Below are 13,422 nucleotides of genomic sequence, written 5' to 3'. Positions count from 1 at the left end.
CACTGGTGTCGATTTTCGGTCTGCTCTTTTTGGTCAGTGTGGCTTAACCCATCTGTTATTTCATGACTCTTGCTTGTTGTCTTCTTTACCAGCGTAGCAGAGCTGCCTGGGTTCTGTTGGTCTAATACAAGTGCATCTCTCCTACCTGAGCGCACCAGAAGAACTGGCCTCTACAAAGGTGTGGTACTTTTTTAACCTCTCTTTCTCTTCCTTTTTTGGCAGACTACTGCCTTGCCCAAAGGATAAGCGAGGCCAAACTCTGTTCCAGAAGCATTGCTGAGTCTCTGGCTAGTCCTTTGAGCAGCCTGCCAGCTCCACTAGCCAAAGCAAATGTCTGCATTAGCCCTAAGGGAGGAGGATGAACCATTTTATGGCAGCTGTAAAAGGTCACACAGTAAACACCAGTGCTACTGCTCATCTGTTGTCCCAACTGATTCAAGTATTTTGGATGTGTGTGTGGTGTGCGTGTCAGCAAGCAGTTCAAAGCTCTCTCCTGGCTCTTTGAGATTCAGATTACAAACTAGAGAATTAGCAAAACTTAGTTGATTAATTTGGGTTTGTTTTATCTGGTTTGAGACTGGTGGTTCAAATGAGACGGATCTCGAGACCTATAGCACTTGAAAACCTTTGTCTTAAAATACACATTCTGCCTTTCCCGCGTAAATCTGTGCAAGGTCCAGGGCTTTTTGGCTTTGTCTGTTTGTTTATAAGCATGGGGGCATTCCAAAAGATTATAAATATTTAAAAGTCTAACGCTGTTTCACAGTCAGGGATGTGCTAGAAATCCTCTAATTTGGCTTCTCCTAAGAAGAAACCAAGCCGTTTCCATTGTTGTGATTAGTTTTCATATTGTGAGTTTAGTAGCCCTTTCCTTCTGCTTCCATGGTTGTTTTTTGCTGTGTGTTTACATGTTCTCATTTCCTTCAGCCTTGTCTCTCTGCATCAATGTGTTCAGGAGATGGCTTGAAACATCCAATAATGCTACTAGTCTCAAATTCTTGTCTTTAAGAAAGTATTGCTTTTTTTTATATGCTACCGATTATATTCTGCAGAAGGACAGATAAGTTTTATTGTCCTGGAGTGTATTCTACTCTTCCCATTCCCCCCATAAATGATAGTTATACTGTATTTTTTTCTCATCTAATTATATTATTTGCAGTCTTTCCATATCAGAAAAATTATCTGTAAATGTTTGTAAGGTTAAAAAAAAAAAAAAGACAATTTTTCCCTGCACTCTATCCATTTACATACTGTAACATGAAGATGTCCTTTACATTCTTCAGTGATGTCATTTGGAAGGATTGGGATGATGATGAAAGTTGTGAGAAATAGTCAGCTCTGGTTGAGGAACTATTCATGCTGCTGTGGGTCACCACTTTAAAGACATCTGGAGAAGTATAAAATTTTGCGTTTGGAATTGATTCATTATCAAAGTAGCGTTAAAGAAGAACTGACAGCTCAAGAAGCTGATGAATACTGGAAAACATACTGTGCTGTGTGAACTGCTGAAGAAATGGGACACCTACATCTCCGGTAACTCTTCTGGATCATTAGCTACTTGAAAATTTAGGGGAAAAAATTAAAAAGAAAATAAGGAAGTACTTTGAAATCGCAGCTTTCATTGCCTGCATAACCACGGGCTAACATGCAGGTGCCTTGCACATTGCACGCAGAATATAAAGAATGTACAATTAATGTGAAACTGGATTAAATCTTCTATCTGGAATTACGTGGGAAATCTGGCAGTATCAGGGAGAAAAATCTCTTTTCTCATGTAAATGAGCATATAAATTCCTTAATTATGACTTGAATGATTATGTACCAGTACTCACGACCAGAAATATGTTATATTTTAAGAGGGGTAGTGGGGCAGAAGTGTATTGGGAAAAATGCTCTGTTTGTTATCTGGCACAGTGTAATAAAGACATTTTTGCTTTTTACCATAAGTTATCCTTGTATTAGCTAACGTACTGTGTTTTAATCCTAACTTTTATATCCATGGGCTTTGGTTGTCCTGAGACTTTTGAGATCTGATCAGTGCCTGGTATTTATTTTATTCTTTCTTCCATCTCGATTCCTTAAATTCGTCTTCAGTTTGATTAAGAGAACTCCTAACATCAAAGTTTACCCTTCTCCCCACTACAGATGCTCATATCATACCAGCAAAGCTCGTGCTTTGCACAGTGCCAGATTGCTGAGTCACTTGACATTTTTTTTAAAAAAGTTAAAGTTTATAATGGTGCCTTGGAAAATATTACATCACTGGGAGTTTCTCACAGAAGTTTTCTGCGCTGAGAGCATCCAGCAGGCCATGCTTATACAGTTCCCACCATGCAGAGTTCGGATCATCCTAAATCCTCAAACTCTTTCTTGCCACCAACTCCCAGAATTGATCAGGCCTGCAGAGTGAAGGGGTGAAAAGTGGAGGACAAGTAGAAAACAGATGTAGAAAACATCTTCAGGAATGTCACTTATCAGCGCATGGAATGAAGCAGAGTTCCTATGTAAGAAAGCATAGAATTAAAACTGCAATACATCCACCATGAAATGGTGATCTAGGTTATATGACACTTAAACTCCATCCAAGCAGTTTTGGCCTTTGCTGTATTAGTTTGTCAAACAAACATTATAAAAGCGGCTACGCTGGAAGAGCAGTGTTTAGACTTCAGCACTTGTTTTCAAAATGTGTCAAAGCCCACAACCTTGATATTTCACGAAGCTAAAGCTTATTTTGAGGATTTGGATGTGGCAAGCAGGTGGTCTGAGCAGCTGAGCACAAAAGGAATACCCAACTGAAGTGGTTATTGTGCTGGAATTATCCACAGAGCAGCATGAAAACGGGCAATCAGTTGAAAGAGGAATTATCTTTTAACATGCTTTACAATAAGTAACATCATAAAAAAAAAAAAAAAACAAAACCAAAACATCCAACACTGAAGGATCTTTTCTTCTTCCTTGGAAGCCTTCCTAAACTCCTAGATACCATCTACTGTGTATCTTTTCAGGACTGGACCTTCAACTTTTTGTTCTCCATCCATAGGTGACAATGTTGGGCCATCATCACAGCAATAGTGGCAGATGGCACAGAGCTACATGACTAAATATATGATTATTCTTTCTGCTCACCATAGCTGAGAATTTTCTTTTTCTTGCACTTTCTTTCCTTGGAAAGAGCGCTGATGCAGTTCAGATAACTCTTACTTCCCTTCCCCTCCCCAAAAACCAGGTGGCTACATTAAGCAACTAATTCCTTTAGTAGAAGGTAAGAGGAACAGTGGGGAATTACACACCAGACACTGACTATAGGTCAGGAGCTTAGATGTGTATGAAAGCAGGAGCTAGGAAAAAAAAGCAGTTCTTCATGTATTTTCCAGTATAGTCTTTCTCAATGTCTCTTTGCAGACAGCAGCGTGGGAGGAAAACTTGGAATTCCAAAATACGGTCCTGGAATCTAAAAAGCTCTTTGCAAAAGCAACTGGCTGCAGGAAACAGAGCAGGGCGGAAGATTTTTAAATTGCTCTTAAATTTGACACTTTACTTTTGCTTTTTTTTTTTTTTCCACAGTTTGCTCAAATGTAGGAAGCGGTGCTCTCTCTTTCCTGTATGGATGAAAGATTTTTTCTATGGTCACTCCATTTCAGCGACATGTTAATTTGAACCTGGCTTTAGAAAGTTGGTACAGTGGTGACCACGTTTTCCTAGGAGAATATGAGCGTCACGGCTTTACCCCAGCCGGCAACCAAGCACCACGCAGCCGCTCACCCACTCCCCCCACAGCGGGGTCGGGAGGGGAGAATCAGAAGAGTAAAAGTGAGGAAACTCGTGGGTTGAGACGAAGACGATTTAATAAGTAAAGCAAAAGCCATGCACACAAGCAATGCAAAACAAGGAATTCATTCACTGCTTCCATTGGGCAGGCAGGTGCTCGGCCATCTCCAGGACAGCAGGGCTCCGTCGTGTGTAACGGTTACTTGGGAAGACAAACACCGTAACTCCAAACATCCTCCCCTTCCTGCTTCTTCCCCCAGCTTTATATACAGTGCATGGCATCATACGGTATGGGATATCCCTTTGGGCCATTGGGGTCAGCTGTCCCGGCTGGGTCGCCTCCCAACTTGCTGTGCCCCCCCCCAGCCTGCTTACAGGCGGGGCGGTGTGAGGAACAGAAAAGGCCTTGACTGCTTAGCAACTACCAAAATCATCAGTGCCTTATCAGCATTACTCTCATCCTAAATCCAAAACATAGCACTATCCCAGCTGCTAGTAAGAAAGTTAACTCAATCCCAGCTGAAACCATGACAAGGCTGTAAACATATCCCTGTTAACTAAAGACATTATTATTGGACCTTATTATTGTGTTCTCGTATAATTGACCTCTGTCTTTGTGCACTGTAGCTCAAAAGCAGTCCTGATTAATGGTTCTAAGCAAATGGTAAGGAAAAGTATGTTTATCAGACCTTTCAATGAGATTAAAAACTTCCAGTGTGAAAGTAAAGCACAGCTGAATATAATTTGTTAGCTACTACCTAGGGAAAAAATACTGTGCAACTGGAATACAGTATAGCAGGAATTCAGTGAAAAATCCGTTTCATAAAATATATGTATACATAAAATATACATATTTTTAAAAGCGACGTAAACTTAAGCAGTAATAGCACCTCTAAAGTAGGCAGGTCCTCTTCCCTGATAGCTCTTGAAAGGTGTGATTTGAGGGGGGGGGGGCAGAGGGCGTTTATAAGAACATCAACATCAGCAATGTATTTACCACTCCCGCAAGGTGACCAGTTTAATAAGAAATTAGCATCAACAAACTTTCCAGCCATGCTTCAGCAAATCACACCTTACAGATTTAAAGCCTGCAGGCACCGTTCATCTGAATGCCTGCACTCCCTTCCACACGTCTCCGTGGATGGAGTTGATGCCTACACCATCATACCGTCTGGCATCTTGCAAAATACGGCATCAGGTTCCGAGTTTATCTTTTTCTCCACCAATTTTTTATGCTTTTTAGTATCCTGGAAATAAGGCAAAAGTGCTCCTTCAGCTGCCCGCCAGTTCTGGTGTGCTGCTTTAATGCGCGTTACCTCCAGAGGAGAATGGTCGCTGAAGTACCCCCTGCTAAAGCTGACCCTTCGGCGACATGGAAGCTTGTGCTAACCAGTAAAGCAAAGCTCCCAGCAGAAACACAGAGAAACTAAAAACGTTCCTTGCACCTCTGTCTTTTAGCCCCCCCTTTTCTGCCCAGACACACTTAAACTGCACGTCCTTCGCCAACGCTAAGGCAGCATCTCTTGCTTCTTTAAGTGACCTTCTCATCCTTCTAGACCCAACCTGCTTTTAAAATCCAGTGCCTCGCGCAAAGCTACTGGTGACGACTTTTTATTCGGCTTATTTTAAGGATGCCTTAACGCAGCTTTCTCTTACTGCTGAGAACAAGGAAATACCAAACAGGTTTCAGGGCTCTTGACAGTGTCAGGAGAAAAGCACCAGGAGGCTTGGGAACAGGCAACCAGGGAGATTTGGAATGAGGCGATAGAAAAAGTCAGTGAATCTCAGAGCTCGTGTGTGCCAGTGAAGTGTGCCTTTCTGCTGCATACAGCAAGGCCACACACTCTCAACAGGCAATGTTTGAACCAAGAAAGTGCTTTTAGGCAGCTATTTCCAGGTCTTTCTCCTGTCAAAGCCCCAGGTGAGATTCTGATTAGAAGCGTTCATCTCTTCATCGTTTTTTTGCTGTGTTTAAACTCTTATTGCATCTCTCTTTCAGAGACCAGGTAAGGCATCGCTATCTTGCATGCTAAGCCACCCACCTTGATAAAGTTTTATCTGTGACATCATTAGCTTTCCTCTGGCTGGCATTCCTCACCCCATTTTTGATTTGGAAGCAGGAAAAGAGATCAATTAGGTAATTGCAATGCTCACGTGGTCAGTTTTCTTAGGAACAAATTCAGTATGAGCACACTTTTAACACATGCTCTACAGATCAAGCACAACTGTTTCTGCAATACTGCACAGAAAGAATCTTCCTATAAAGAAACTGCTTAAGGGCAAAGCTTTCCTTTCAAGAGAAGGACTGGCCCTCCTTGGAGATGGTGATCTTGAGATCAGTGGGATACTATTAATGCTGATGCCACAAGCTGACGACTTAGTTCTCCTTTAAACTTTCTCCAAGCAAAGATCATAGAGTGGGTCTGTTGAATTTCTCTCCATTGATGGAAATCTCCCTACGGCTAGGGACGTTTTTCAGTCCTTACCCTGGAGTATGTTATGTGACGTGCTGCCTGAGTACTACCGTGTAGAGGAGATGAATCTTCTGCATATTTACTCTAACAGAGCAACAAAAGGCAGACTCTCAGCCTTCCTCTGAGACTGACTCAAAATATCACTTCAAAGAGAAAAGTAAATGTGATGTGTTTCCCATCTCTCTTGTGCAGATACACAATCTAAGCGCTTTGTGGTTTGTGTTCTGCTCACCGGGCTTTTGAAACTGGTGAAAGATAAAAAATGTATTTAATGGCAACTTTGTAACTTATTGGTAGCGTCATTAATATTTATGTGAGAAATTTTAAAACAAGCAAGATAAAAATTCAAGTAACCAACCGACAAGTGTTATCCTTCATATTATGGTTTTGACACCATTGTCAATATTACCTTTCTCCTTTTCTACTTGGAACTGGAAAACCAGAAGAAACCGTGATTGTTTCTGAACCCCCACGAGAGCTTTGTGGTATCAAAAGCCCAAAATACAAAATTAATGTACCTTAGGTCGGTACAGCAGAGAACAGTCAATGGTGTCGTGGCTGCTGAATCTGCCATCTGCATTCACTGGGGCTTCTCTGACCATCATGGATAGTGAGATTACTGGAACTCAGGTAGTTCTTTCTTCCTGAATTTCAGATAATTAAATTTGTTGTACAAGAGATGTGAGCGCTCTGATGAGCTGGCTTTTTGAAACAAGCACAGATCAATTTACTGACTCAGTAAACTCATCACAAGCTCAGTTTTTAGTGTAAAAACGTACATGTCATTTCAGGTTAATTTTCAGTTTTCTGTACCCAGGCTGTTTAAGCTCCTCATTAGCATGTCAATCCTTGTTTAGACTGCGCTATTCATTTCTGGCACGGGAAGTGTAGGCAAGGATTATTGCTTTCCCACTTAACTTGCCCTGATGGATTAGATATTAAAAACCAGACTGAATATTGTTAAGCAGTATTTTCATGCTTGACACTCCTTAATATGTAAAACACCAGGCACGTAGATAAAACCAACTAAGCTGTAATTTGTAGATGCTAAATAGTCCATGTCACATTCCCCCTCCACAGCCTGTGACCTGAGCAGTCCTCAGCTCCGGCTATTCTTGCACGATCCATCCCAGCAGTACTCTTAAGAGCCAATTAATTTTTTAACAATTCTTACAAGCTACATGAAATTAGATTTAATCTTTTTGTTAGTGAACAGGGCTCTGATGTTGAGCTGTGCCCAAGAAGCACAGCCATCTCAGAGTTACAAAATTCATCACTGCAATAGTACCAGAACCAGTGAGATCTCACATCACAGCCTGGGTGGCATTAATGTTAAGATAAAATTTTACATTCTTTTTCCAATAATAGTAGATAATAGCTTTAGAGTTACAAGTTGAAATATTTTTTGTAAGTTGACCTGAGAAACCTCAACTTTACTCTAAAAAGGAAATTTCTTTATCTAGAACTTTGAACATCAAAGTACTCCTGGTAAAATCCTTTTTAGCTAGTATCATAGAATATTGTACGTATACTTGATAACCCCTGGTATCCTATTCCACCTCCTAAAACTTACCACATTCGAAGCAGGGAAAAGCTAATGGTAATTATGTAGCTGAAAGCAGACTGTGGCAAAGGGCCCCACTACACACGAAGACCTGATCAGAACAAAACCTTAACTGAAATAGCTGGACTCGGTCACAGAAACGCTAGCCAAGCTGTATCCAACAGGAGGCCGGCTCACTAGAGTTCAGCTGAATTTCTCCCAGTATCTCCCATTGTGTTTCTGCACACGCAAAGACTGAGGCAGTGCTGAACAGCCCGTTGCTGCAGGGCCCTCCCTTAGGCTCTGGTCTGTGCTCACCTTGCGCCCATCTTTCCTGCCTCCTGTTTAAATGCTGATTTCTTTTGAAGACCAGTAAGAGAGAGTATATTAGCTTTAACAGATATTAGATCATATTTAAATCTGTAGGCTGGATACTGAAATTAGTTAAGTATAAATCTCTCTAAAACCACTGGACATCTGCTTCATGTTTCGTTTCGTGTTAGTAACACAACTGAGGTAACGGCGTTTGAATGGCAAGCCAAGGAGAGCAAGTTTTGTCTGGATGCAATAAATACAGCTGTGGAAAGGGAAGGTGGCTAACACTACAGCACATCTTTCAATGTCCAGCCCTTCTGATTCTATAACGGGTCATTCCTGATGAAGAAAATTAACCACGTTTTCAGTAATGATGGCATGGAGCGACCATTCTTCAATCTACAAAAAAGCCTACATCAGCAGAAAGGATTGTGGAGTTTACTGCATCAAGTGATGCAGAAGAAGATACTCCAAATTAATCCCAGATTTAAGTTTGGAGATGAATACTGATACACTTGATGATATCAAAGATAGCTCTGCAGTTCCTAGCTGGATATCTAAGCTTCATGTGGCGTTTGGCTTTTAGCAGTTTGGATTAAAGAAACAGTGCTTTACCCTTACCTAGTTTTTAAGGACTCTTCATTAGAAATACAAAAAATGTTGGACTTGCTTTAAACTTCACTCCAACACTAACATCTCCCAATTATGAGTTCCAAATAAGCATACCAGTTGGATTAGTGTGGAGGTTAATCCGCCAGGCTCGGTAACGTAACAGGTTTCATACCGAGCTGTGCCCACAGACACCTTCCTGTGCTGCTGAGGCTCTGCAGTACAAAGCGTGTGCGAGAGGCAGTACCTGCCTGCTGCTGCCCCAGCCACCACAGCTGCTTTTGGGGCCGTGCTGCAGGAGAGGTAAGGGAGTTTTGGCCACAAAAACTCCAAAACCATTCATACGCACACATTTATTGTCAACTGCAGTGCTTTCTTCATCTCGTTCATGCAGGTGTTCCTGCACAACACAGCCTGACTGCAGAAAACCCTTGAGAGTAATGCGTGCCTGCGGGTACCCCATGTCATCCACTCCTGCTCCAAGTCACTGCCCAGGTGCTAGTCTCAGAGGTACAGAGGAAACCACACCTCGCCGGAGGGCTTTTTATCCCCTCTGTGTCGATGTACTGCTGCAAGCACCAGGCAGCCAGCTGAGCTTTGAATGTTTGGAATCCCCAGGCTGCAATTTCAATGAATTCTAATTAACGAATTGCTCCCTTTCACATGTATTTGGAAGAAGGAAGCGTGACTATGTTGGATTAGCAATGTAAATGAAGACTGCCTCAGATGGAGGGCATAGTTCACGCTTCTGAGGTCGCTTCAGGTTCTACAGAGACAAGCAGCATCACATCAGTCTTGAAAAAGGTATTCTATGTTCCTGCATTATCTGGATCAGCAAAACAGCTCATCAGCTGCTGTGCCATGAAGCGTAACACAGCACGCAGTAGTAGGCCAGTGGCTGGCTGCAAAGGAACCAAGTGCTGCCTGGCACAGACAGAAAACCACTGCACCAAGGCCTATTTGCACAGTTTATTAGACAACAAAGAAAAATCCCCACTGAGTCCAAGTTCTGTAATTTGAAATTTGTTTGGCAGAGAATGGTTTTAGACACTGAAAAGGGTTCCTCAGAATGCCTTATATGTCCTACAAGCAAAACTAACAAGACAGCTTCAAAATCTAAATCCAAATAAAAAATTAAACACATAGCACAGAAATCTTCAAAAACAAACTCTTTATTAAGAATAAAATCATACAACTTGCAGTAAATTCCCTAACGGCACGATATATTACAGAGCTGTACTTGTACTAAGGAACTGAAATGGCAAACAGACTGGTAACAGCAAGAAAGGGATTCGGGAGAGAAACGTGCTTTTGCCAAAGTGGAAAGACTTCACTGAACCTCTCTAACTACCACCTGCCCCTCCCCGGATCCCCACAGCCTCCTCTGTAGCCACCACCTGCTCCTTGATACCCTCCTCCTCGATAGCCTCCCCCACCTCTGTAGCCCCCCCCCGGGCTACCTTGGTATCCTCTTCCTCCTGAGCGCCTGCCGGAGTAGCTGTAGCCACCGTACCCTCTACCTCTGTAGCCAGAGCCACGCGGGTAACCTCCCCAGCCTCTGAAGCCACCTCCATTGTCGTAGCGAGGCATTTTGGGGGGACGAGGACCATCTCCGAACCTGCCAAAGAAAAATATTATATACTTGTTGCAATGTTATGGATTACATTTTTTTTAAATATTACAAGAATAATCAATTGCCAAGATACTCAGCTAAGATGCCTCTATTTTCTGTTAACAGAATATGACGTTTGAATTACAGTTGCACTTTTGCACCTTTTCCACTTCAGTAAAGAAAAGCTGGGAATGGCCTGCTGTGCCACGTAAGCGGTCCCTCCTCTAAGTATCAGACAGGTCTACACCCAGGATAGAAAGTTTCCCCTCAATCGCACTTCCCCTGCTCACCCAAATGCATAGGGAGCCACGTTCCTGTTTATGTGAGCACAGCGGTCTTTATTTTGCTCCTCACAAAACACAGTGAAGTGTACCTTGAAGCTGTTCTTTGTTTTGTTCCTTGAATTACTAACAGGTGATTTCATTTTTCTTTGCTTCAGAAGCAAGACATGAAAACAAGGGGCAAATACAGGGGTGCAAGTACAGCCAAATATTTATTTCCAGAGACAAAGATAAATAGGTTTGCTCAAAATAAATTTTGATTATTTTTTTTTAAGTCATTGTGTTTTGAAAGAGGCGATGACAGCTTTTATTTTTGAGAGCAGCTTGTCCTTCCTGTGGAAACAGGCTGTGATCTGTCTACATCAGACTTTGAACATGACAATTTTACATACACTCAAACTACTGACTTTGAAATGAAAGCCTGAAGCTCCTGCCCACATGGGACAAGACTCTCCTGGTGATTTCAGCTCTGAGCTACTGCAGCCACGGTGCAGGGAGGGAGCAGTGGAGCTGATGGCTCTGACCTGGTCTGTTCAGGCTCTTGGTGTCCTTGAGGGCAGAGGTGGCGAAGCTCCTCGCCCCCGAGCTCCGACCACACAAGCCAAGACGGAGCTGAAGCTAACCTTGCATTGGCAGCCATGAGGCTGATGCCTGCAGCTGACGGCCTGGAGATCTGACGGATCACATTCAGCATTCGCTCATTTGCTGGGTCCAGCTGCCGAATGATCTCAGGATCTTTAGTCACTTCCACAACAAGAGCCTCCATCGCAGCACGTAGAGCAGTGATGCAGGCAGCCACATTGTGGGGCATCTTCAGTTTGATCCTAGAGCACAAAAAAGCATATTGGATGTATCACAACTTCTAGGAGAGAACCTGTTATGAAAGATGTTCTATAGTGTGGCTATAGAGGGCAACAAAGCTGGTGAGGGGTCTGAAGGACAAGTCTTTTGAGGAACGACTGAGGGAACTGGGGTTGTTTAGCCTGGAGAAGAGGAGGCTGAGGGGAGACCTTATCACTCTCTACAACTACCTGACAGAAGGTTGTAGAGAGGTGGGGGCTGACCTCTTCTCCCTAGTGACAAGTGATAGGTTGAGAGGAAAGGGGTTCAAGTTATGCCAGGTGAGCTTTAGATTGGGTATTAGGAAAAAATTTTTCACTGAAAGGGTTATCAACCATTGGAATAGGCTGCCCAGGGAAGTGGTGAATTCGCCATCCCTGGAGGTGTTTAAAAAAAGGGTAGATGTGGTGCTTGGGGACATGGTTTAGAAGTGGTTTTGTCAGGTTAGGTTAATGGTTGGACTTGATCTTAAAGGTCCCTTCCAACCTCAACAATTCTATGATTTTCATTGAGTTTCGTTGCACGCACTAAGCCAGAAATCTATAGTCTCACCCTGGAAATTCTAATTTGTCAATGAAGGGGCGTGAAATTCAGGAGGCAAACCTGAAAGATCCCTAAAATTTGACATTGTTAAAACATAACTATCCTTCTGTTTAAATTTGCTCTGGAGATTTAACATACTCAGATAACACCAATACATAACCCCTACTGTCAAAAGAGAAAGATACAAATACATAAGCTAAAAACATGAGGCTCCTCCAGATTTTGAAAACTCCAGGCCAGCCTCAAAAATATTAGTGAATTAAGCTTAAGCAATTCTTCATCTCCATTTTACTGACCACAGGGGAAGGTGGGGGGGAAGACATCCAGATGATATTTGGTCATGGCCATAAAATGTATGCTGCCAGAGGCAACTATTTCTCTCCTCAAGCTGAGTGTCCAAGGCTTAAAACCGAGGTTTCCCCAGCCTCTGTCTGAAAAGGAGGTCCAAAATACATAGTACCTCTTATTACATTCTAGTTAAAGGGGAAAAACCCAGCAGTTTTTATGGAAATTGCCTGGTATCATATTTTCAATTTAAGCAGATAATCTGCACAAAATAGTGCTGCCAATATAAACCCTCCCTTCATCATAGGAAACAAAGGTAACACCCTCACAATTAACCTGTAGTAGCACACAGCTTGGTTTAGGGTTCCGATTCTAAAGAGACTTATGTCTGTTTTAGCAGCTGCTCCCCCTCCATCTGTGTTCTTTCATAGACCTCAACATTATAAGCACTAAGGAGGTCCGTACCAGTCATCTACCAGAATGAGCTCCCCATCCGACAGGACTTTCTTGGAGGCAAAGAGAAGCAGCTGCAGCGGGCTCACCAAGGTCATCGCTTTGGCAGAGATGGCTCGTGTTCGAATCTGCGGGTGAAAGAGGAATACAACTCTTGAAATACAAAACAGATCCCTACACCTTCCTCTGAGCACTGAAACCAGAAAATTTTGTAAAAGAAAAAAAAACCACCACCACCCCAAAAAGTCTAGGTATAATGTTAGAAAATTAAAAGAGCAGACACATAAAAAATTGAACGCTGGGCAGATGCTCACAGGGATTCAACACTGGCTGGTGCAAAGAAACACCCAAAACTACCTGCCATTTAAAAGCATTCGTTTTTCCATGACTGCATGTCTACAATTATGTAGCCGACACTGTGCAAGAGCCACCTCATGCTTTGTCAACCCAAAAATGACAAAGGCATCGCTGAATTATCTTCCCACCTTTTGCATCGCTGGGGCTGCCATGGAAAGCTCATGTTGCTTCTTTAGTAGGGTCCTACACATGCAAATCTGGAAGTTGCTACATGTCCGTGCAATCAGCCAGCTTTGTCATTTTATAGAAACAAGACCTTAAGCTTGTACTTTAAGTGAGCACTTGGACAACAAGAAGCCATCTGACCTGAGCCAGAGATAACAGCACTGACTACATGGGCTA

The 13,422-nt window shown here is 42.6% G+C and overlaps 1 protein-coding gene across 1 annotated transcript in view; it reads right to left on the bottom strand.

Annotated features, from left to right (window-relative positions):
• The window catches only part of DHX9 (DEAH (Asp-Glu-Ala-His) box helicase 9), a 54,564-nt gene that overhangs the window by 16,654 nt on the left and 24,488 nt on the right, over positions 1 to 13,422 (bottom strand). Inside the window, exons 25-27 of the mRNA XM_009892945.1 lie at positions 12,736 to 12,851; positions 11,226 to 11,426; positions 10,064 to 10,327 (exon numbers count right to left, since the gene is read on the bottom strand). Of these exons, the coding sequence (XP_009891247.1) occupies positions 10,064 to 10,327; positions 11,226 to 11,426; positions 12,736 to 12,851 (581 nt within the window). The remainder of the gene's footprint in view (positions 1 to 10,063; positions 10,328 to 11,225; positions 11,427 to 12,735; positions 12,852 to 13,422) is intronic.

The sequence above is a fragment of the Charadrius vociferus genome, unplaced genomic scaffold (genome assembly GCF_000708025.1).
Source record: "Charadrius vociferus isolate BGI_N301 unplaced genomic scaffold, ASM70802v2 scaffold39, whole genome shotgun sequence".
Taxonomy (NCBI): Eukaryota; Metazoa; Chordata; class Aves; order Charadriiformes; family Charadriidae; genus Charadrius; species Charadrius vociferus.
Note: the sequence above shows the minus strand (reverse complement) of the source record. Positions and strands in the feature narration are given on the sequence as shown.